The 24,692-nt window shown below is 42.5% G+C and overlaps 1 protein-coding gene and 1 long non-coding RNA gene across 2 annotated transcripts; both read right to left on the reverse strand.

Annotated features, from left to right (window-relative positions):
- Positions 1-3,956: 3,956 nt before the first annotated feature.
- LOC134024829 (uncharacterized) lies at positions 3,957-4,719 on the reverse strand. Its single transcript, XR_009930938.1, has 2 exons — positions 4,649-4,719; positions 3,957-4,565 (listed from the first exon to the last, which is right to left on the reverse strand). It is a non-coding gene; the product is annotated as an uncharacterized LOC134024829 (long non-coding RNA).
- Positions 4,720-4,943: 224 nt separating this feature from the next.
- On the reverse strand, positions 4,944-22,913 carry LOC134025219 (uncharacterized). Its single transcript, XM_062468117.1, has 7 exons — positions 22,779-22,913; positions 22,103-22,405; positions 5,979-6,023; positions 5,476-5,616; positions 5,337-5,365; positions 5,184-5,251; positions 4,944-5,022 (listed from the first exon to the last, which is right to left on the reverse strand). The coding sequence occupies exons 1-7, from the start codon at positions 22,837-22,839 to the stop codon at positions 4,944-4,946; spliced, it is 726 nt and encodes a 241-aa protein (XP_062324101.1). The 5' UTR covers positions 22,840-22,913.
- Positions 22,914-24,692: the final 1,779 nt, after the last annotated feature.

Here is a 24,692-nt window from a genome sequence, read left to right on the forward strand (position 1 = left end):
TGTGTGAGTGTGTGAGTGTGTGGTGTGTGAGTGTGTGGTGTGTGTGAGTGTGTGGTGTGTGTGAGTGTGTGGTGTGTGCGTGAGTGTGTGGTGTGTGAGTGTGTGGTGTGTGTGTGAGTGTGTGGTGTGTGCGTGAGTGTGTGGTGTGTGAGTGTGTGGTGTGTGTGTGAGCGTGTGGTGTGTGAGTGTGTGGTGTGTGAGTGTGTGGTGTGTGAGTGTGTGGTGTGTGTGAGTGTGTGGTGTGTGTGAGTGTGTGGTGTGTGTGTGAGCGTGTGGTGTGTGAGTGTGTGGTGTGTGAGTGTGTGGTGTGTGTGTGAGCGTGTGGTGTGTGAGTGTGTGGTGTGTGAGTGTGTGGTGTGTGTGAGTGTGTGGTGTGTGAGTGTGTGGTGTGTGTGAGTGTGTGGTGTGTGCGTGAGTGTGTGAGTGTGTGGTGTGTGTGTGAGCGTGTGGTGTGTGAGTGTGTGGTGTGTGTGAGTGTGTGGTGTGTGTGTGAGCGTGTGGTGAAAGCTCGATGGATATGTGTTTGGGGCCATGAGGCACGCCTACACCCTCCTCAGTCCTCAGCTTCCTGCTTCCACGAAGACTGATTGGAGCATCCACTGTAAGAGGCCAGAGCAGTATTCTCATAGGACCCATGGGCTTACGTAAGACGGGATTTTTCTATCCTGCTTACAAAGAGACATTGAGCATGTCTCTTGTGTGTGTGTATGTGTGTGTGTGTGTATGTGTGTGTGTGTGTGTATGTGTGTGTGTGTGTGTCTGTGTGTCTGTGTAAACACGAGCAATGGTGGATGTGCAGTGCTCCTTCACAAACCCTCTTCAGCTTTTTGATGTCACATTCGTTTTGTGCGCACGCTGCTTATGTCTGTGGAGGTTCTCCATTTTCTCTTGTGTGTGGTCATGGGTGTGGGATGCATGTGCAAACGCGGCGCTGTGTTCTGTTTTGCATCGCGGTTTCTTCTTTTTCACAACAACCTCCCTCTCTACATTCTCACAGGCGTTTTCACACAAACACTCCCTCTACGCTGTGACCACAAAGGAACCCATTTTCGTTTCGCTCATCATCTTTGATATTGACCAGAAAGGTGAAATCTCTCTTTTTCTCTCTCTTTATCCCTCTCTCTCGACCAGAAAGGTGAAATCTCTCTTTTTCTCTCTCTTTATCCCTCTCTCTCCCTCCCTCCCTCCCTTCCTCTCTCTTTCCCTCCCTTTCTCTATCTATTTTCTCTCTCGATCTTCCCTCCCTCTCTCTTTCTCTCTCCACAGGCTGGGGGCGAGAGCACTTCTCGCCTGGGAGCCGAGTGGATTCTGCTGGCATACAAATAGGCTATTGGAGGGGCTATTTATCACCGGTTAGAGACACACAGACCAAGTAGCCTGTTTCTGAGCCAAGTTGCTCTGGAGATTCTAGGTGGCCTGGATACAGAGAGACAAAAAAGTCCAAGCAAAAGGGGACGGTAGGAGAGACAGAGGGATGAAACAATCCCAGTAGGCATTGGGGTTTCTTTAGAAAACATGTCTTTCTTGCTTCCTTTCCGTTCTCCAGCAAATCCCTTGTTGTTGCTGAACCTCTCTGACCACAAGGGCCGGCAGGATAGCAGAGAGAGAAGGGGAGGTGCAGGACGGAACAGAGGCTTGTGCTGTTACGCAACGCAGGCGTTTTATCTAACGCAATGCCATAAACAGCTGAGCTGAACAGAGGGAGAGAGAGAGAGGGAGAGAGAGAGAGAAGAGAGAGAGAGAGAGAGAGAGAGAGAGAGAGAGAGAGAGAGAGAGAGAGAGAGAGAGAGAGAGAGAGAGAGAGAGAGAGAGAGAGAGAGAGAGAGAGAGAGAGAGAGAGAGAGAGAGAGAGAGAGAGAGAGAGAGAGAGAGAGAGAGAGAGAGGAGAGATGCAGGCTGGTTAGAGTGCCTCTCTCTTCTCCCTCTCCTTGAGTAGCTAAGCAGGGGGAGGGGAGGGGTGGGGGGGGGGAAATAATCTGGGACAGCAGGGACCACGTGACCCGTTGCCATGACGACAGCAGCAGGGAGAGTGGAGTGGAGTGCGCTGGGTGTGATTGTGATGTGCGTTTTGTCCCTTCCTCCTGCTCACATATTTTCCTTCCTCCCTGTCTCCCCGCTCTCTCTCTTTCTACATTTAATCATTTAGCAGACGCTCTTATCCAGAGCGACTCTCTATCTCTCTATCTCTCTTTCTATCTGTTTCAAGTACACTCTTACTAGTGTAGCGGAGAATACTGGTCAGCTCTGTAGCTCGGGAAGTCCGGCGCGACCGACACTGAGTGTGTCGAATCTGTGAACACATCTTCACTCAAGGATTCTGTGTGCCTGCACTTCACTGTTTGTCCTTTAGGGGGCAGAAGGGGTCAATGACACTGAAGGATGAACCATGTTATTAGGCCATCCGGCACAGCAGAGACCAGGGAAGACAAGATACCAATTAATGTAATCTACTGGGAGATGTTTAAAGCTCTATTTACGCAATATCAGGAACCATAGTAGATGTTTTAATAATTTTGTGGATTTGTTAAATGTCTGAGAAGCTTACCGTACTGTCCTCTGTGTTCCTCTCAGCAGAGTCCTGTTTGAAATAGATAATTCAGGAAATTTGAACATGGACATGGTGTCTCTTTGGGCACCTACATAGAGCAACACATTATCTTTTTGAAGATACATTTTTGAGGCCTTTCCGCCTTTATTCATTTTGTGTAGAGCGGACAGGACATGTGGGGGGGGGGGAGAGAGAGGGCCCGGGCCGAGGGAGGCAGGCTTGGTCTCTCTCCCACTCTTCCACTCCTCCATTCGAATTCGATGACTCAGGACTTTGCGCCTCGGTCTAATCTGTTGTGGGCCTGCACAGTACGGGGTCAATACTCCCATAAACCCTGGTGTGATTTACCGCTCAGTGACTCTTGCGGTTCTGCCACCTGCCCTCCGGCAAGATAACAAAGATGACCTGAGCAAATTAAATGGTTAGATGAGAACAACTGTGACCTTGAATAAAAATTGCGGAACCGTTTAGAGAGTAAGGGAAGTAGCTTGCCGCTCACGTACGCACGCGTAGTCACATAAAAACAAATACGCAAGAAGAAAGAAAAAGTACAAGAAGAGCTTATCTGTGAACTTGAAATGTCAAAATACTGGTGGGTGGTCAACTGATTCTACTGGGAGGGAATGACAACTACTTTAAGTCTGACAGGTTTCGTGCTTAGAATTTCCTTGCTTACAATATGACAGATCAATGTGACTCACAGTTCATTCACACACATTGTTGCAGATGGCTAGAACAATATGTGGCTCCATCTCTTGTTTAAATGATGAACTGCATCTCAGTTCTCAAGAGTACAAGCGGAGGCTCAGCCAGCCACACTCAATGTAAAGCACATTGCTGGTAGGTTCAATAAAACCACACATACGTAGAAACAACAATCTTTTGAAGTTTTAGGGTGATTTCAGAAGGGCCTCTGGTTTCATCACTTCCTCTATTCCTTGTCTTTTCCGGGATTTAAATTAGGGTCTTTGGGTCATCTCACTTACCGACCAACTCTCGTGAACAAAGTTTTAGCCATGGCTACAACTCTGAAATACCAGTAGGTTTATTGTGCAAATACTAAAGCATTTAAAAATAACTTCTTCCTCTTTATTTGTGTTTGCATCTTTTCTTTCTCACAACGATGTTGGGAGATATGGGCGGACGTGTTAAAGATAGATGATGACTTGTTTCAATGCGTACTGAATGCCACTGAAATAGGAAGTATGTCATACCACAGTATATCATTTGTTATCCTGCGCCCCCAAAAAACACACAACTGTTTTTCTCCATATATGGGATTCTTGCACGTGAAACTGCTTGACATGGTCTCACACATGTGAAGTATGGTTATAGTTGAGATGGGAGTTTAAATAAAACATTTGCAATGGACGTCATTGGCGATTGGACACAAAAATGCTCAACTTCATTCATGAATAAAAAACTAATTGGAAGACCATTTATTTGGAATACAAATTAGTAAACATTTGTCTATAACAGGACAGAGGTGCATTTTCAGTTAGCCCCAGAGGGCAGCCAGTAAGATGCTTGCAGAGAAGTTAATAACGAGAAATAATACAAATGGTAGTAACATATTTTTGTTCGTGTCATAGTGGTCAATGCTTCAATCGATGGAAAAACTGAATAGCAGAAGCAAATTGAGGAAACGAGAGGCGCTCAAACTCCTCTTCTCTGAATCTGTACATCAACAGAAGACCACTACTCTGCAGTACTTTCCTTTACAGGAGTTTATAGGTGTATTAGAAATTGAATTAATAGGTATAATAGATAAAGTATATCAGTGTAGAAGCAATGCATAACTTGCAAAACAAATAAATATATAAATTGTTACATAGCATGAAAACTGACAAGATATTGTGTCACTGCAGTGGTTCTGACGACAATTTTTTTCTTTCCCTGAGGTTTGTTGACGGTTGAGAGAGATCTCTGTGGTCACCAGTGTTGCTCGATGGCTCTCTAGTTTCTACTAGATGAGGAGATTGACTGAGGCATATGTCACCATGTCCTCCTGCTGAGTCTGTGAACACAACACAACTCAACAACCTATGAAAGATGCTTGTACACACTGTTTCAATACTGTAGTACTGTATCTTTACTTACATCTGGTTTTGGAGCAGCCTTGTTTTGGCTGGGGTGGTTGATGGTGACATAGGTGGGGCCATCGTCACGTCCATCCTAGGGGAGTAGTTTTACCAGAAGAATTCAGCACAAACAGGGTGTTTCTAAGTGACTCAATGATTGATTCAAGGTTTTGACTCGGATCAATGAAATATGTGTTAAACACACTGAGGGATGTTTGGAATTAATAACATTAAATAACTGGTATATAGCATGAGATAGCATGTAGAAAGATGCTTGTACACACTGTTTCAATACTGTAGTACTGTATCTTTACTTACATCTGGTTTTGGAGCAGCCTTGTTTTGGCTGGGGTGGTTGATGGTGGCATAGGTGGGGCCATCGTCACGTCCATCCTAGGGGTGTAGTTTTACCAGAAGAATTCAGCACAAACAGGGTGTTTCTAAATGACTCAATGATTGATTCAAGGTTTTGACTCGGATCAATTAAATGTGTTAAACACACTGAGGAATGTTTGGAGTTAATAACATGAAATAACTGGTATCTCTTTCTCAACTTGTCCTCATTAGTAGGAAGGGTTTGCTGATTCCCTGTGGTGTTACTAACAATGTCTGTAGTCAGAGCCTATGTAAATTTGGCAAAAGTGAACAGAAGTTCAGTTCATCTTTCATGTTTGTTGAATGTGATCAACTAAGATATTGATACTCACAAGAGAGTCATTGTTTGGCTTTTGGTTCTCTGAAAACAGCAAACATTAAGAATCAATACCTGCTCAAAATAGATATGTATGTGACTTCCCAAAATCATACTTTCCATACATTTTATGAACAACAATGAGGGTAACTTACTGGCTCTGTTCTTGTGAACTATGATGATGACAGCCAGGAGGCAGAGCAGGACTGCACCAATGGCTCCACCCAGTGCTGCACCTACTGCTCCACCCACAGTAAATGGAGGTGTTGAAGTGGTGGAGAGGGGTGTTGTGAGACCTGTATGATGTTACAAACCAGGATCACATACTTACAATCCAAACATTGTACGTCACTGATTTAACAAAGGAGTAGCTGAAACTGGTTCAATGTTATGGCACACTAATCATAATAAAGATTAAGATTTTATTACATTTTAGGTTTTATGGTAATGACCCTTGATGTTAACTTAATAACATTATTGCATGTTGTATGTATTATTTGGATCACAACTGACATTCCTAATGGTGTAAACTATAAAGATTAATAGTCACTATAATTGTGATTATCACCTTTACTGTCAGCCCTGTATTTCAAATCACAACCCTGTAACACCCATGTCAAACTCTGCCTGGTAATAGTTTTATATGGTAGTGACATACCCTTCATGTTTGGGGAAATGGTGGATGCAGAGGTAGTGATTTCATCTGTTGGACCAGAAAATAGTTTGGTGGCATATTATAGGGGTCGGAGTTAAACCATTTGATGCTACACCTTACGGATTTCTGAATACCTCAGAATAAAGAGCAGTGTAAAGATTGACAATTCATGATTATTTAAAATCACTCCTGATATTCACTTGGTACATGCATAATATTACTGAGATCAGAACTGACATTGTTAATTATGTTAAGGTCAGACATTCATGGGATGCTGTCAGCCCTGTATTTCCACTTGAAACTTACATACTTACTGGTTTCAACAGACAGCTCTACCACTGCATCATTCCCGTGTTGCTTCCCTCCCTTTGTGAGATATTGTCGACAGGTGTAGCGTCCAGAATCCTCAGTTTTGACATTAAGAACAATCAGAGAACAGTTGGACCCCAGACTCGGCCTATTTTGTTCTTTTAAAGCTCCAAAAGCAGCCACCTCAGTGGTAATACTGGTGTTAAACCTATTGAAGTTCCAAGTAGTAGAGGAGCAGTTTTTGTAAACCACATTGTTACACGGCAGACTGATGTTTTCTCCTACTTTTTGGTGAAGATTGGAAAAGCCTCCATCTGGAGAGAAATGCATTTCATGAATGGTGAGATACTGTTTCACTTTGTAAACTAATCTAAATGATGATAAATAATATAATGATCAAACTTTCTATGTTTAATGTGATATTATACAAAAACATGATGTGTAAATGTATCCTGATAACCCCAAGTCTATATTGAATGTACAGTACTACTACCTAGATTATGCTTAGAGTATAAGAAATATCTCAATGTGAATATCTGTTCCATATATTTTACTTTAAACATTGTCTTCATCTGTTTGCACATACATTCATTACCTCTATAATTCAATAACTAATAAAAATCCAGATTACAGAGATGTACTTTAAAGTAAACTAAATAATAGACTGTTTTACCTGCTATGATGAACCCAATGGTCACAAATAATCCCAAAACAGCACGACTAACTTCAACCATGGTTCTTCTCTTCACAGTCAACTCTCAACTGTACTCTCTTCAGATAGTGTGGATTTGATAACTTGTGTGCTTATTTAGAGGCCAACTGAATATCTTAGCCCAAAAGGAAATTACATCATGAGCAGGTTTAAAACCAACACTTCTGAAGGAATGAGGAAGTGTGCATTGGTCATTCTGTATTCCTCTCTTTAATAAGTTGACAGACAGTAAAACCAATTTCATATAAATTGCCACAAAAAAAAAGAAAGAAGGGCATGCAGTATTGATAAGTTTAATTAGTTTGGTGTTTTGATTACAGTCTCATGCATCATCAAAAGACTCTTGGAAACTGGAGGAAACTGACAGAAAGAGGTGTGGCAGACCCAAAGCCACAACGGATTCAGAAGACAAATTAGTCAACAGCCTACGTGATAGGTGTAATGGCGGAAATTCAAGTGGCACTGTGTAGATCCGAACAGTCAAGAGATGTGGTTTTAATACAATTTATTTGGACTATACAATTACGTAATATTAAACAAAGCTTTGCTGATCAGTCATAACGAAGGAGGTGCTAGCCACAGGTCGTTCGCCAGTGTGATGAAGAACAATCATAAACCCCTGCCTTATATAAACTTTAGATCAAATGATTCCTCTGAACTCTGTTGATTGGTCAGCACTGCTCAGTGACAGTTTGACTTCATATCAAGTTCCCACGGTTCTTTAATGTGGCCTCTCTCCCCAAACCAGTAGATAGTAAAACCACAGGAGTTCACCAGTCAAATGGTCAACTGTCCTTTGTGTGGGCAACTTCAAACAAGTCTACAGGAAGGGTCAGAGCAGTTTGATCAGTTAACAATACAATTGAATCCACATTGTCTCCAGACCAGCTGTCTCATCCTCCCCAGGTGTCATAAACTGCAAATGGCATCTTTACCAAATGGAGTTGACTCTTCTTAATCAACTTTAGACACATTCCTCATATATAAAACACACACATTATAACTGTATTCCAAAATTTCCACGACAATAGGCGGCTCACAGGACAAGAGCTTTATGCACAGCTTAACACCGGTCAAAGTAAGCAAGTCTCAGTTTCAACTGTGAACAGAAGACTTTGAACTGCAGGTTTGACAGGTCGAGTGGCAGTAAGAAAGCCAAAATAAGAAAAAGAGGCTTGCCTGGGCCATGAAGCACTGCAAGTGGACTACTGAAGACCGGGAGAAGGTCTTATGGACCTATGAATAAATGAGGAATCATCGGTTCATCAGGCTGGCTTCTAGTAGGTCATCGAGTAGGGGAAAGGATGGTTCCTCAGTGTGTGACACCAACTGCCAAATATGGAAGAGGAAGCGTGATGGTCTGGGGCTCTTTTATTGCATCCAGAGTTGGCGACTTGCACAGAGTGAGAGGCACCTTGAAACAAAATGGGTACCACAGCATTTTACAACACCATGCTATACCCTCTGGTATACACCTAGTTGGTCACGAGTTTGTCTTTTGAAGTGGAATAACATCACACTGTTGTAATTATGAAGATGAAGAATGATTAAGGATTATATGATTGTAAATGTACCTCTTAATCACCTTTTATACTCTTATACTCTTATACTTGTATTTGTTATACTACTGAAAACCAGATGCAAAGATTGACAGACTGGGCACTTAAATTCTTAGGACAAGGCCACGCAAAGCAACATGGAATAACATAACATATAAGTACACAGAACATAGATCACATCTATGATAAGCAAAAATATAGTAAACCTCCTAATATACAATAATATACAATATTCAATACAGTATATTAAACCTCTTAATACACATAGTACACATAATAACCCATACTAACCTTATAAACCCATACTAACCTAAGACAAGTGAAGTACAATAGTGCAATATTGCTGACAGTGCAACCAGTAGCTGAAGGTGACAGTGTGTAAAGTGATTAGTGAGAAGTGTATCAGTGTCCATATCAATGTCCATTCAGAAGCCTGATGGCCCTTGGAAAGAAACTGTTGTCCAGTCTGCGTGTACGAGACCGAATGCTTCGGTATCGCCTGCCAGAAGGCAACAAGGTAAAAAGACTGAATGATGGGTGGTAACAGTCTCTTAGAATCCTGCCAGCTTTCTTGAGGCATCGTGTGTGGTAGGTGTCCTGTAGGGCAGGGAGCTTCCTGCCAATGATGAACTCATCAGACCTGACCACACTGCATAGGGCCTTGTGGTCCCTGTCTGTGCAGCTCCCATACCACACTGTGAAGCAACCAGTCAGTATGCTCTCTATAGTGCATCTGTAAAAGTTAGTGAGGATGACTGAGTCCAGTGTGTGACACTTTTAAACAGATGCGCACAAATGACAAGGCTACTATGCTATATGATACTGCCAGGACCCTTTGTGCAGCAAATCAGATCCCAGAGCCAAGTGCTGCTACCAAACAAAAGCAGAAGCAGAAACGCATGGAGGCTTATATAGTAGACTCTAGTTGAGGAGCAATAAGTGACCTCAGTGATGCAGAGAAGCTGAAAAAAAACCTGTTCCTACCTTGCCTTGACAGAATGGTTGTTGAGATGGATGAACTTGTTTAATCTCTTAACAGCCAAATTCTGAGAGGTGTTGAGGCCTGTAATCCTGGCTCACATAGCTTTCTCTGTGAGCACCTCCAAGGTCTGACAGACCATTACAAGGTTGAGCCGTGTCATCCCTATCAACCGGGAGACTACGTGTACGTGAAAGTGCACAAACGGAGGACTGCCCTCTCACCGAGATGTACCGGTCCATACCTGGTTTCTCTTGGTGACTCACACAGCTGTGAAAGTGGAGGGTCGTCCGACATGGATCCATGCGACACACTGCAAAACGGCCCCCCCACCGAACAACACGGTGGAGGGTCCCAATGGAGAGCCAGGGGCCGGTGGAGGAGCAGGTGCACCTCCACATGGTGCCTGCTCCAACTTGCCATTTGTCTCATCCCCACTGGGTTACTCCTCCGGGAGTACACCAAGGGGGTGGAGACCCGTTCGCAGCGGCTGATCCGGGAGCAGGTTCCAGTCCAGCTGACCGATTTGAGTCAGAACCAGAAGACCGCCATCCAGCACTCCAATCCAGGGGCGCTGAGAAGGAGGTCCCAAAGAGCACCCACCCGGAGGTGTTGAAGACGTCGAAAGGTGAGTCACATGTGGAGAAAGCCAGAGAGGGGCTGCTGTTGCTACCATGCCTCTCTCCCCCATGTGTGATTCATGAAGCAGATGACAGCACCCAGATGGGAAACCAGAGAGAGGAGCCTGGAGAGGGGAAGACACTTTCAGTCTTCCTCCGGCCTCTACATGAAGCAGATGACAGCACCCAGAACGGGGACGAGAGGATACTGTGGCGGAGGCCCTCGGTTGTTTCAAGGAAACCGTGGCCACTGCCTGAGCTACGCTGAAAGAAGAGATCCAGACATACTGACGCACACACCTGACAGACATTTACTGATACTGGACGCACAAGTCCACACACATCGCATACATGAGCCACACCGAGAGTCACTATTGCACGCTCCCAATTATACTGATGTGAACATTGAGATTCATCATAAAGCACACATGAAGAACAATCTGTACAACAACACCTTACCGTGGACGGGAAAAATGACTGGACGCAGCATTAGAGGGGACAGACCTTGCAGGGTTTGTGGTTAGAGTCCCAAGCATTCTGGAGGTTATCCAGGGATCTGTCCCTCTGTCAATGGCTGATATGTGTAAGGTCAAGAAGTGGCCTTGTGTAGGGTTGGATGTAACAAATGTGACTGTTCTGTCGAATGAGTCAGTCATCTCTTGAATATGCCCCACCTGCATGGTTATGTGTATGGCATAGTGGTACAGTGAGAGTGAAAAAATACATGCAAGGATACGGTTTCTATATATGCTCACACTCTACTGGATGATTTGTAAGTTCAATTGTATCTGAGTTCAATGTTACTTGTCCTGTATACCATTTGGGCGGGTGACATAAATTCCTGATGTTGCTAACTATGTTATTCCTACACCTTTAGCATACTACAGAAGATGTAGTATATGGTTGATTAAATGTTTAAATAATTATGGGAAAGTATTTGGAAAAATACATGTAACCACACTGTGGTATGTATGCTAACAGCCTGTTGCATGCTTTGCCTGTTGCAGATGGACCTGTAAGTATAAGGGCATCACCATTTTGGGTTCCTCGTGCAGCTAACAATGGCACCATGTGGTTATGTGGTAAGAGTGCTTATTATTTCCTGCCGGCCGACTGGTCAGGAACGTATTACCTTGGGTTTATTGTAGGAGCCCTCAGACCTGTACATGGGTTGCCCCTGCACCCCTTTCCCAAACATTGGTGGCACCGCCACAAGAGAAGTATTATTAATGCAGATGCTAAGAAGCTGGGATCACATCACGTGGATTGAATAGTACACAGTCACTTTTCACGTTTTCAGCTGCCATTCTCCCTGTGTATGGTGTTATCACTGCCTTTAGAGATATTAGGAGCTTAGCAGTAGGGTTGGAGTCCATTGGTAATGAGACAGCCGACGCCTTAACTGCGGTTGCTTCTGAGATGAAGGCCATGAGGCAGGTAGTGCTACAGAACCGTATGGCACTGGATTATCTGTTGTCAGCTCAGGGAGGTACCTGTGCTGTGATAGGTCATGACTGTTGTACTTTTATCCACGATGAATCTGCAAATATAACAAGTATGGCTGCTCACATTAAAACATAATTTCAGCTTTGGGGGAACCTGAAGCTTGGAATTGTGCTGACTGACCTCCTCTGTTCGGGGTTTCTTTTTCGACTATCATTCAAATGGGAATCACTGGATTGGGCATGTTAATCGTTGTTGTGCTGATTGTGGTTTGTGCTTGGAAGATGTGTACTGCCTGCTGTGTACAGTGCTGTGCAGTGGGCTCTCGGAAGGCTGCCAGTAAGATTATGGTAGCCCAAATCAAGCCACAGACAAAAGCAAGCAAGACTGAGGATTACTGCATTGCCCTGAGAATGATTGAAATGTCTGATATGTAATCTCAAGTACCAAGTGACTATTTTGCCAATGTAATAAAGATGGCCATTTGCCTCCTTCTATTTTCCAACTGATATACAATTCTGTATGCAATCTGAATAGATCTGTCCTTAACCACAGATCAGTGAACAATAATTAAAGATAGTGGTTACTTTATTACTTTTATACTGTTTGAAATAATCTGAATTTATGAACAGTGTTTGATCTATACCATGCTGTGTTGAGCTCATGAGAGCATGACCCTTGGTTATGTCCAGGAGAGAAATATGCCTATGTTTCTAGTATCATTGATAAACTGTCATTATGCTGTTTGCTTATGAAGTGAATAGCTATAAGCTAGTTCTTTTGTAAGGTCCTAGGGGGTGCCTGTGTTACTAGGATGAATCAGAGGTCACAATATCACCAAAGTGTATAATGCCATGCAACTTTGAACAAGGAAAATAGAAGGAGCGTTAAGGTCATTTCTAGGAGCCCTATCTAGAGAACGAAACAAAAGCTATTCACTTCATTGACTTGGTACTTTCATAGCAATTGGGTACTATTTAATACATCTTCAATTGTTCATTGTTTGGCTTTTGATCCTCTGAAAACAGCAAGTGTAAAAAAGCTTAACTGTGAACTTAAAATGTCAAAATACTGGTGGGTGGTCAACTGATTCTACTGGGAGGGAATGACAACTACTTTAAGTCTGACAGGTTTCGTGCTTAGAATTTCTCTGCTTACAATATGACAGTTCAATGTGACTCACAGTTCATTCACACACATGGTTGCAGATGACTAGAACAATATGTGGCTCCATCTCTTGTTTAAATGATGAACTGCATCTCAGTTCTCAAGCGTACAAGCTGAGGCTCAGCCAGCCACACTCAATGTAAAGCACACATTGCTGGTAGGTTCAATAAAACCACACATACGTAAAAACAAGTTTTAGGATGATTTCAAAAGGGTCTCTGGTTTCATCACTTCCTCTATTCCTTGTCTTTTCTGGGATTTAAATGAGGGTCTTTGGGTCATCTCACTTACCGACCAACCCTCGTGAGCAAAGTTTTAGCCATGGCTACAACTCTGAAATGCCAGCAGGTTTATTGTGCAGATACTAAAGCATTTAAAAATAACTTCTTCCTCTTTATTTGTGTTTGCATCTTATCTTTCTCACAACGATGTTGGGAGATATTGGCGGACGTGTTGAAGAAAGATGATGACTTGTTTCAATGCGTACTGAATGCCACTGAAATAGGAAGTATGTCATACCACAGTATATCATTTGTTAACTTGTGCAAAAAACACACAACTGTTTTTTTCCATATAGGGGAATCTTGCACATGAAACTGCTTGACCTCGTCTGAAAAATTTGAATTATGGTTTTTGAAACTCCAAAAAGTCATGTCATACTGCATGTACTCTGCAGAATATTATCTGTCTACACTCTCTAACCAGAGTCAAAATGTACAGGGAGCGGTTTTCAGTCTTGAACACGTTACTGTATAGATGTAAATAGCCAGTTCTAATCCTGTTCTAGGTGGTCTATCACATGAAGGTTATAGTTTAGAGTTAAGAAGAAAATGAAGAAATTGGGATTTCCTGTGTGCTTACATTATTCACTAATCAATAGAACTAGTCATTGGATACTAGTTAGTACGTTCTCATGTAAGCTTGCTATTAATAAGAGTATATTGTGTCTATGTGTCAGGGTTAATAGATGTTCGGGGTCAGGAGAAAGTACTGGCTAAATGTTCCTTGTCATGACTACAAGGAGAGCTCCAACTATGATCTCTCTAGTCTGAGAGTTGTCATGTGTTGGGAGCTGTGAATCTCTTTTCTCTGAGACTGTTGTAACGTCATTACTGCCTGACTGTCACAATCTATGTTTACATTCTTGTGTCCTTTAAAAGATGGTCCTCAGGCTTTCAGAGCTGAGAAAGACATGATTGAGACCTAAGCCTGGTGTCGTGTTGTCATTTTATTGTCAGGGTTTTCTCTCCCAATCTTCAGATTGATAATAATTATTAAAATCCAGAACTCAACTGAACTTAGTCACCCAGTTTATGAAGAGACGGACAAAACACTGTCTTCATCAGAGTTTAAATTAAACATTTGCAATGGACGTTACTGGCGATTGGACACAGAAATGACCAACTTCATTAATGAATAAAAAACTAAATGGAAGACCATTTATTTGGAATACAAATGAGTTAAAATGTGTCTATAACAGGACAGAGATGCATTTTCAGTTAGCTCCAGAGGGCAGCCAGTAGGATGCTTGCATAAAAGTTAATAACAAGAAATATTACAAATTATAGTAACATACTTTTGTTTGTGTCATAGTGGTCAATGCTTCAATCGATGGAAAAACAGATTAGCAGAAGCAAATTGAGGAAACGAGAGGCGCTCAAACTCTTCTTTGAATCTGTACATGCATTATGCCGCGGCCGTTTGACCGGCCGTTCGGGAAATATCCCGACTCTCCCGATGGCCAGTCCGACCCTGGTTGATAGAGATCTCTGTGGTCACCAGTGTCGCTCGATGGCTCTCTAGTTTCTTCTAGATGAGGAGAGATTGACTGAGGCATATGTCACCATGTCCTCCTGCTGAGTCTGTGAACACAATACAACTCAACAACCTAAGAAAGATGCCTTTACACACTGTTTCAATACTGTAGTACTCTTATCTTTAATTACATCTGGCTTTGGAGCATTCTAGTTTGGGCTGTGGTCGTTCATGTTGGCATAGGTGGGGCCATCGTCACATCCATCCTAGGGGTTTAGTTTTACCAGAAGAATTCAGCACAAACAGGGTGTTTCTAAATGACTCGTGGATTCAATGATTTGACTCAGATCAGTTAAATATGTGTTTTTGCTGTTACACACACTGAGGAATGTTTGGAGTTAATAACATGAAATAACTGGTATCTCTTTCTCACCTTGTCCTCATTAGTAGGATGGGTTTGCTGATTCCCTGTGGTGTTAGTAACAATGTCTGTAGTCAGAGCCTATGTAAATTTGGAAAAAGTGAACAGAATTTTAGTGAACAGTTTACTGTTCATGTTTGTTGAATGTGATCAACTAAGATATTGATACTCACAAGAGTGTCGTTTTTTGTCTTTTCCTTCTCTGAAACAACAACAATTAAGGATCAAAACCTTCTCAAAATAGATATGTATGTGGCTTCCCAAAATCATAATTTCCATAAAATGTCTATGAACAACAATGAGGGTAACTTACTGGCTCTCTTCTTGTGAACTATGATGATGAAAGCCAGGAGGCAGAGCAGGACTGCACCAATGGCTCCACGCACTGCTGCACCCACAGTAAATGGAGGTGTTGAAGTGGTGGAGAGGGGTGTTGTGAGACCTGTATGATGATACAAACCAGGATCATGTACAGGAGGATGTACTCTCTTCCGATAGTGTGGATTTGATGAGTTGTGTGCTTATTTAGAGGCCAACTGACTATCTTACCCAAAAAGGAAATGACCTCATGAGCACGTTAAAAACCAACACTTCTGAAGGAATGAGGAAGTGTGCATTGGTCATTCTGTATTCCTCTCTTTAATAAGTTGTCAGACAGTAAAACCAATTTCATATGAATTGCCACAAAACTGAAAAAGGGCATGCAGTATTGATAAGAGTTGAGTTTTGATGTTGGTGTTTTGATTACAGTCTCATGCATCAAAAGGCTCTTGGAAACTGGAGGAAACTCTGACAGGAAGAAGTGTGGCAGACCCAAATTCAGAAGACAAATTAGTCTAAGCCTGGTGTTGTGTGGTCATTTATTGTCAGAGGTGTGGTTTTCTCTCCCAATCTGCAGATTGATAATACTTATTAAAATCCAGAACTCAACTAAACTTAGTCATTTCATTTATGAAGAGACGGACAAAACACTTTCTTCATCAATTGGCGTTGTCGAGCAGCAGGATTGCAAATCCAGATCCAGGAGAGACCCACGGTGGCACCAGTGAGGAAGAACCTGTGAGGAAGGGCTGGACTGGGACTGAAAAACGACCCGGGACTTTGAAAGGCAGACCGGCCCACGACCGTGTATTATTATATATATATATATATTTGTTGCATTATGCCGCAGCCGTTTGACAAATCTTGGAAATCTCCCGACTCTCCCGACGGCCAGTCTGACCCTGCCACGAGGCATAAAATTAAAAGGTAAGGGGATCCTTTTCTAAAAGCACATTCACGGACTGCTTTATGCTTGGTGCGCCTGCTGTCCCTCTGCGATGCTGGTAACGTAAAAAATCATAAAAAATATAATATTAGAGTTTTGGTTGAGTAAATTTGGGTCATTAATTGACTTGCTATTTTTACTTTGTCTTGGTCAGAGTCTGTGAACTCTGATAGCGTGCAAAAACTCTGGTTGCGTGAAGTATTGGAAAAGTATGTAAAACAATCCATATTCTTGATCTGAGGAAAAGGATCTGTTGACAGAGAGTATGGTTTTACTGAATACAGACCAGGGTTGAACCAAACAAAGAGATGTATGAATGTTACTTGTAAGATGCATGTTTACAGCTGAAAACATTAGTTGAACAGAGATTTTATTGGGAGCTTTATGTTGGTTTTAATTGTAACTGTATTACATTTACATTTAGTCATTTAGCAGACGCTCTTATCCAGAGCGACTTACAGTAAGTACAGGGACATTCCCCCCGAGGCAAGTTGGGTGAAGTGCCTTACCCAAGGACACAACGTCATTTCGGCACAGCCGGGGAATCAAACTGGAATCCTTCAGATTACTAGCCCGCTTCCCTCACCGCTCAGCCACCTGACTCCCGTATTAAGTTTTATTTGGTTGTTTTATATGCGAGAGACCAACCTTTTCAGGGTTTTCAAGTGTTTTTAAACAAGTGAGGGATACTTTGACAATGTAAAGGGAAAGTTAGGATTTTAACTGACAAACTTGGCAGATGATCAGCGAGGGACACAATCAAATACTAAGGGAAAGATCGACTGGCAGTTTATTGATTAACTCATCTCTCTTAAGACCAAATTGCGGTTATTTTGTTACTCATGAGGTAACAGTGTTGTGGAAATGATTGTATGCTCGTTCCCGATATGTTCTAAGAATCTTGCCTCCTGCCAACGGGACACTATTGCTGTGCTACAGGCACTGGCTGACAAGGGCCATCATTTGTATCTCTCAAGCAGGCCTTGGCCCAGGCACCAGCTTTCTGTCTGCCAGACTACACCAAGCCATTCACACTGTACTGCCACAAGGCCAAAGGGTTTGCCCAGGGCATACTGACCCAGCAGCATGGTAATCTTAGGAGGCCTATCGCCTATGTGAGTTCTTCTTTATATACTGTGGCAGCAAGTTTCCCCCCATGCTTACGAGCAGTCTGTGCTGCGGCAACATGTGTGGAGGCAACTGCAGATATAGTGCTGGGGTCGCCCTTGGCAGTGATGGTTCCTCCCGCAATAAGTGCTCTTCTGTTACGCACCAAAACTCAACACCTGTCAGCCACTAGAGCTACAAAGTATGAACTGATTTTGTTGACTCAAAGTAACATTACGATCCATAGATGCTCCCCATTGAATCCAGCTTCATTGTTGCCCACCCCTGATGATGGTGAACCACATGACTGTGAGATGGTTGTCGATAAAGTGCTAACACCCAGACCTGATTTGTTTGACAAACCTAATGATAATGCTGAACTTGTGTTGTACGTAGATGAATCTTCGTCCCGAGCATGGGATGGCTCCCTAAACTCCGGATATGCGGTCTGCACGGACAGTAAGACATTCGAATCTGGTAAACATCATTCGTAGAATGTGTACTGTTTAAGGGCATGTTTTGGTGGTTACTATATCTGTACTGTCCAGCTCATGTATATAATTGCTATCTGAGAGACATGTTTCTCACTCATGCCAACCACTCTGCCTGATGTGGTAACATGATCGGGGCAGCTCGCCTAATAAATGAAGTGAACTATTTTTCATTGTGGTGCTTTCCTTGGCCTATCTTCTGAAAGAAAAATCATCTAACAAATACTACCGAGAAAGCTAGCTATTGTTAAATGTGAGGCTCATCCTAACAATACAGATGATGTTTCAAGAGGAAATGCTTGAGCTGATTTAGCAGCAAAGGCTGCAGCCAAATCCTCTGATGTGTCCCAGGTCTCAATTTTGTGTCCCAGCAACCGGAAACACACACTCCCTCTCTTTATGATGTGGCGGACCTTCAAGCCGCTGCTGATAACACTGAGAGGGATGGTTGGTTATCTGTTGGCTGTGTGAAAGATCCAACTTCAGCAGTGTGGAGCCACCCGACGGCCGCGTGGCGGCGCCACGTGAACTGTTCCCTTGGTTGGCTCGCATGGCGCACGGCTGTGCCCATACGAGCAAGGGGGGTATGGTCTCAATAGTAAATACTAATTGGTTTGCACCTGGTTTTTCCCCAAGGGCTGAGCAACATTGTGCTCAGTGTCATACCTGCCAGCAGCATAATCCCGGAAAGGGACCAAACAGAAGAGACTCAGCCCATCCACCACCAAATGGTCCTTTTATGCATTTACAAATTGATTTCATTCAGTGTTGTAATTTTGAGTATGTACTTGTAATTGTTGACATGTTCTCGAAATGGGTAGAAGCCTACCCATGTCGGAAAGTTGATGCTACCACGGTAGCCTAGATTCTCATGAGAGATGTGATCTGTAGATATGGGATCCCCACAAGACTGTCCAGTGATATAGGTTCACACAGGTCAAATTGTTCAGGAACTTTGTAAAGCGCTCCAGATCAACCAGCATTTCCACTGTCCCTACCACCCACAGTCTGCGGGGGAAGTGGAGAGGCAAAATTAAACTTTGAAAAACAAACTAGCCAAGATATGTGAAGAGCCTAAAATGGCCTGATGCACTCCCACTAGCTCTTATGGCCATGAGGTCCACTCCCCAGAGGAGGAATGTGTACGTGAAAGTGCACAAACGGAGGACTGCCCTCTCACCGAGATGGACCGGTCCATACCTGGTTCTCTTGGTGACTCACACAGCTGTGAAAGTGGAGGGTCGGCCAACATGGATCCATGCGACACACTGCAAAACGGCCCCTCCACCGAACAACACGGTGGAGGGTCCCAACGGAGAGCCAGGGGCCGGTGGAGGAGCAGGTGCACCTCCACATGGTGCCTGCTCCAACCTGCCATTTGTCTCATCCCCACTGGGGTACTCCTCCAGGAGTACACCAAGGAGAGTGGAGACCTGTTCGCAGCGGCTGATCTGAGAGCAGGTTCCAGTCCAGCGACCGTTTTGAGCCAGAACCAGAAGACCGCCATCCAGCACTCCAATCCAGGGCGCCGAGAAGGAGGTCCCAAACTTACTTCCTCTCTTCTTGTGAATTATGATGATGACAGCCAGGATGCAGAGCGGGACTGCACTAATAGCTCCACTCACTGCTCCACCCACAGAACACGGAGGTGTTGAAGTGGTGGAGAGGGGTGTTTTGAGACCTGTATGATGTTCCAAACCAGGATCACATACTTGCAATCCAAACAGGTGTAGAAAAGCTTAACTGTGAACTTAAAATGTCAAAATACTGGTGGGTGGTCAGCTGATTCTACTGGGAGGGAATGAAAACTACTTTAAATCTGACAGTTTTCGTGCTTAGAATTTCTCTGCTTACAATATAACAGTTCAATGTGACTCACAGTTCATTCACACACATTGTTGCTGATGGCTAGAACAATATGTGGCTCCATCTCTTGTTTAAATGATGAACTGCATCTCAGTTCTTAAGAGTAAAAGCGGAGGCTCAGTTAGTAACAAGAAATAATACCAATTATAGTTTAAAAAATGTGTCCGTGTCACAGTGGTCAATTTTTCAATCAATGGAAAAACTGAATAGCAGAAGCAAATTGAGGAAACGAGAGGCGCGCAAACTCTTCTCTACTCTTCTACTCCCTCTTCTCTGAATTCGCACATCAACAGAAGACCAATACTCTGCAGTACTTTCCTTTACAGGAGTTTATAGGTGTATTAGAGATGTAATTAATAGATATAATACTTGTAGATAAAGTATATCAGTGTAGAAGCAATGTATCATTTCTAAAACAAATACATATATAAATGGTTTTCATAAATTGTTACATAGCATGAAACTGACAAGATATGGCGTGACTGCAATGGTTCTCACGACAATTTTTTTCTTTCCCTGAGGTTTGTTGACGGTTGATAGAGATCTCTGTGGTCACCAGTGTCGCTCTATGGCTCTCTAGTTTCTACTAGATGAGGAGAGATTGACTGAGGCATATGTCACCATGTCCTCCTGCTGAGTCTGTGAACACAACACAACTCAACAACCTATGAAAGATGCTTGTACACACTGTTTCAATACTGTAGTACTGTATCTTTACTTACATCTGGTTTTGGAGCAGCCTTGTTTTGGCTGGGGTGGTTGATGGTGACATAGGTGGGGCCATCGTCACGTCCATCCTAGGGGTGTAGTTTTACCAGAAGAATTCAGCACAAACAGGGTGTTTCTAAGTGACTCAATGATTGATTCAAGGTTTTGATTTGAATCAATTAAATATGTGTTAAACACACTGAGGAATGTTTGGAGTTAATGACATTAAATAACTGGTATCTCTTTCTCACCTTGTCCTCATTAGTAGGAAGGGTTTGCTGATTCCCTGTGGTGTTACTAACAGTGTCTGTAGTCAGAGCCTTTAAAATGTGGAAAAAGTGAACAGAAGTTCAGTTCATCTTTCATGTTTGTTGAATGTGATTAACTAAGATATTGATACTCACAAGAGAGTCATTGTTTGGCTTTTGGTTCTCTGAAAACAGCAAACATTAAGAATCAATACCTGGTCAAAATAGATATGTATGTGGCTTCCCAAAATCATACTTTCCATACATTCTATGAGCAACAATGAGGGTAACTTACTGGCTCTCTTCTTGTGAACTATGATGATGACAGCCAGGAGGCAGAGCAAGACTGCACCAATGGCTCCACCCACTGCTGCACCCACAGTAAACTGAGGTGTTGAAGTGGTGGAGAGGGATGTTGTGAGACCTGTATGATGTTACAAACCAGGATCACATACATACAATCCGAACAGTGTACGTCACTGATTTAACAAAGGAGTACCTGAGACTGGTTCAATATTATGGCTTACTGTGCTCTAATCATAATAACGTTTTTTTTTACAAATTTATTACGTTTTAGGTTTTATTGTAATGACCATTGATGTTAACTTAATAACATTAGTGCATGTAGTATGTATTATTTGGATCACAACTGACATTCCTAATGATATAACCTATAAAGATTAATAGTCACTATGCTTGTGATTAACACCTTTACTGTCAGCCCTGTATTTAAAATCACAACCGTCTAACACCCATGTTAAACTCTGCCTGGTAAAAGGTTTATATGGTAGTAAAATACCCTTTATGTTTGGGGAAATGGTGGACGCAGAGGTAATGATTCCATCTGTTGGACCAGAAAACAGTTAGGTTTGAGTGGGGTTTGGAATTAAACTAATTCATGCAATACCTTACAAATCTCTGAATAACTCCAAATAAAAAGCACTGTAGAGATTTGCAAGCTTGTGATTGACAACTTTACTGTCAGCTTTGTATTTAAAATCACAACTGTACTGCACCCATGTCAAACTTTGCCTGGTAAAAGGTTTATATGGTAGGAACATACCCTTACTTTTTGGAGAAATGGTGGACGCAGAGGTAATGATTCCATCTGTTAGACCAGAAAACAGTTAATGTTGGTGGCATATTATATGGGTTGGAGTTAAACTATTTGATTCTATACCTTACACATATTTGAAAACCTAAAAACAGATTTATAATTCAGGATTATTTAAAATCACACCTGATATTCACTTGGATAGTACATGCATAATATTACTGAGATCATAACTGACATTGTTAATTATGTTAAGGTCAGACATTCATGGGATGCTGTCAGTCCTGTATTTCAAGTCACAGCCTACTGCTGGAGTCAAGGACACTGTGACTGAGAAGAAATGTTAGGGTTAAAAATCCATGTTAGGTTTCATCATGTTGTTTCCTCTTTAAGCCCACTTAGTTAAAATTGACATACTTACTGGTTTCAACAGAGAGATTTACACATGCATCTTCCCCGTCTTGACCCCCTCCCTTTGTGGGATATTGTCGACAGGTGTAGCGTCCAGAATCCCCAGTTGTAACATTAAGAACCATCAGAGAACAGTCGGACCCCAGACTCAGTCTCTTTGCTCTGTCTGAGTCTTTTTTTATAACTCCATGACCAACCAGCTCAATGCTATTGGAGATCCATGTAGTAGAGGAGCAGCCTGGTAAAACCACATTGTTACACGGCAGACTGATGTTTTCTCCTACTTTTTGGTGAAGATTGGAAAAGCTTCCATCTGGAGAGAAATGCATTTCATGAATTGTGAGAGCTACTGAATCACATTTAGTAAATTAGTCTAAATGATGCTAAATAATAAAATGATCAAACTTTCTATGTTTAATGTAATATTATACAAAAACATGATGTGTGCACGTATGCTGATAACCCCACGTCTATATTGAATGTACAGTTCTACTACCTAGATTATGTTTAGAGCATAAGAAACATCTCCATGTGAATATCTGTTCCACATTTTACTTTAAACATTGTCTTTATCTGTTTGTACATACATTCATTACCTCTATAATGCAATAACTAATAAAAATCCATATTACAGAGATGTTCTTTACAGTAAACTAAATAATAGACTAATCTGTGTACTGTTTTACCTGCTATGTGGAACCCAATGGTCACAAATAATCCCAAAACAGCACGACTAACTTTAACCATGGTTCTTCTCTTCACGGTCAACTCTCAACTGTACTCTCTTCAGATAGTGTGGATTTGATGACTTGTGTGCTTATTTAGAGGTCAACTGAATATCTTAGCCAAAAAGGAAATGACGTCATGAGCAAAAAAAACGACACTTCTGAAGGAATGAGGAAGTGTGCATTGGTCATTCTGTATTCCTCTCTTTAATAAGTTGACAGACAGGAAAACCAATTTAATATAAATTGCCACAAAAATAAAAAAGGGCATTCAGTATTGATAAGTTTGATTAGTTTGATGTTTTGATAACAGTCTCATGCATCATCAAAAGGCTCTTGGAAACTGGATTCAGAAGACAAGTCAGTCAACAGCCTACATGATAGGCGGCTCACAGGACAAGAGCTTTATGCACAGCTTAACACCGGTCAAAGTAAGCAAGTCTCAGTTTCAACTGTGAAGAGAAGACTTTGAGCTGTAAGTTTGACAGGTTGAGTGGCAGTAAGAAAGACATTGCTACGGTGGCAAAATAAGAAAAAGAGACTTGCCTGGGCCATGAAGCACCGCAAGTGGACTACTGAAGACTTTCTTTCACCAACCGTCTCTGGAGGAGGGGATCCCTCACTGAATTGCTCCTCCCAAGGTTTCTTCCATTTTTTCTCCTGCAGTGAGTTTTTCTGGGAGTTTTTCCTTGTCTTCCTTGAGGGTTTAAGTTGGTTGAGGGGCAGTTCTATGGGCGTATGTGAAGCCCTCTGTGACATACTTGCGTGTAAAAAGGGCTATACAATATATATTTTTTTTTTATTTGACTGGAAGGTCTTATGGACCTATGAATAAATGAGGAAGCATCATGCCGGGTTTTAGAACATTGTCGAGTAGGGGGAAATTGGTTCCTCAGTGTGTGACACCAACAGTTGTCAAACATGGAGGAGGAAGCATAATGGTCTGGGGCTCTTTTGCTGGATCCAGAGTTGGTGCCAAAATGGGTACCACAGCATTTTACAACACCATGCAATACCCTCTGGTATACACCTAGTTGGTCAGATTTGTCTTTCAGCAGGATAATGACCCAAAACATACCTTCAGGCTATATCAGAACTACCTTAGATGAAAAAAACAAGACAGTAGGCTTCAATTCATGGAACGGCCAGCAGTCTGTCCAGACAAACCCCATCAAGATGGTTTGGGATGAATTGGACAGAAGGGTGAAAGCAAAGCAACGTACAAGTGCAACACATTTGTGGGAACTTCTGTGCTGGGGAAGAACTTTCCGAACAATGTTGTCATGTCCCCGGCCTAGGCCAGGACTGATTCTAGTCTGTTTATTCCAGATCCAGTCATCCATTCCGTTCCTTCACTCCCTCCCGGTAACTCAACTCCCCTGTGGCTCATTCCCTCATCAACACCACAGCTTTTAAACCCCGGATTGTCATCCACTACTCGCCAGTTTGTTGAATCACGGACCCCACGTTTGTATTCTTGTCTTTTCAAGATCAATTCCTATACTCTGGATTAGTGTTCTAGTGCTTGTCCCTGTCTACCTACAGATCGCTGCTCCCTATCCTCCATTCCTCCTACCGGCACCCCGCTCCACCATCCACCAGCTACCCCTCTTCAACCACCCTCTGTGTCAATAAAGGCTCAGCAGACAACCTGATTCACGTGTGTGTGTGTGTCGTGCGTTTGGATCCTCCAGTTCATGCGTAACCAATATTTGAATTCAATTTTTTTTATACACAAGTGTGTTTGACTGTTATACCTTTAAAAGGTGGCTACTTTGATGAGTCAAACTCCTCTTCTCTGAATCTGCGCATGTACAGAAGACCACTACTCAGCAGTACTTTCCTTTACAGGAGTTTATAGGAGTATTAGAAATG

Source organism: Osmerus eperlanus, chromosome 8, assembly GCF_963692335.1.
Source record: "Osmerus eperlanus chromosome 8, fOsmEpe2.1, whole genome shotgun sequence".
Taxonomy (NCBI): domain Eukaryota; kingdom Metazoa; phylum Chordata; class Actinopteri; order Osmeriformes; family Osmeridae; genus Osmerus; species Osmerus eperlanus.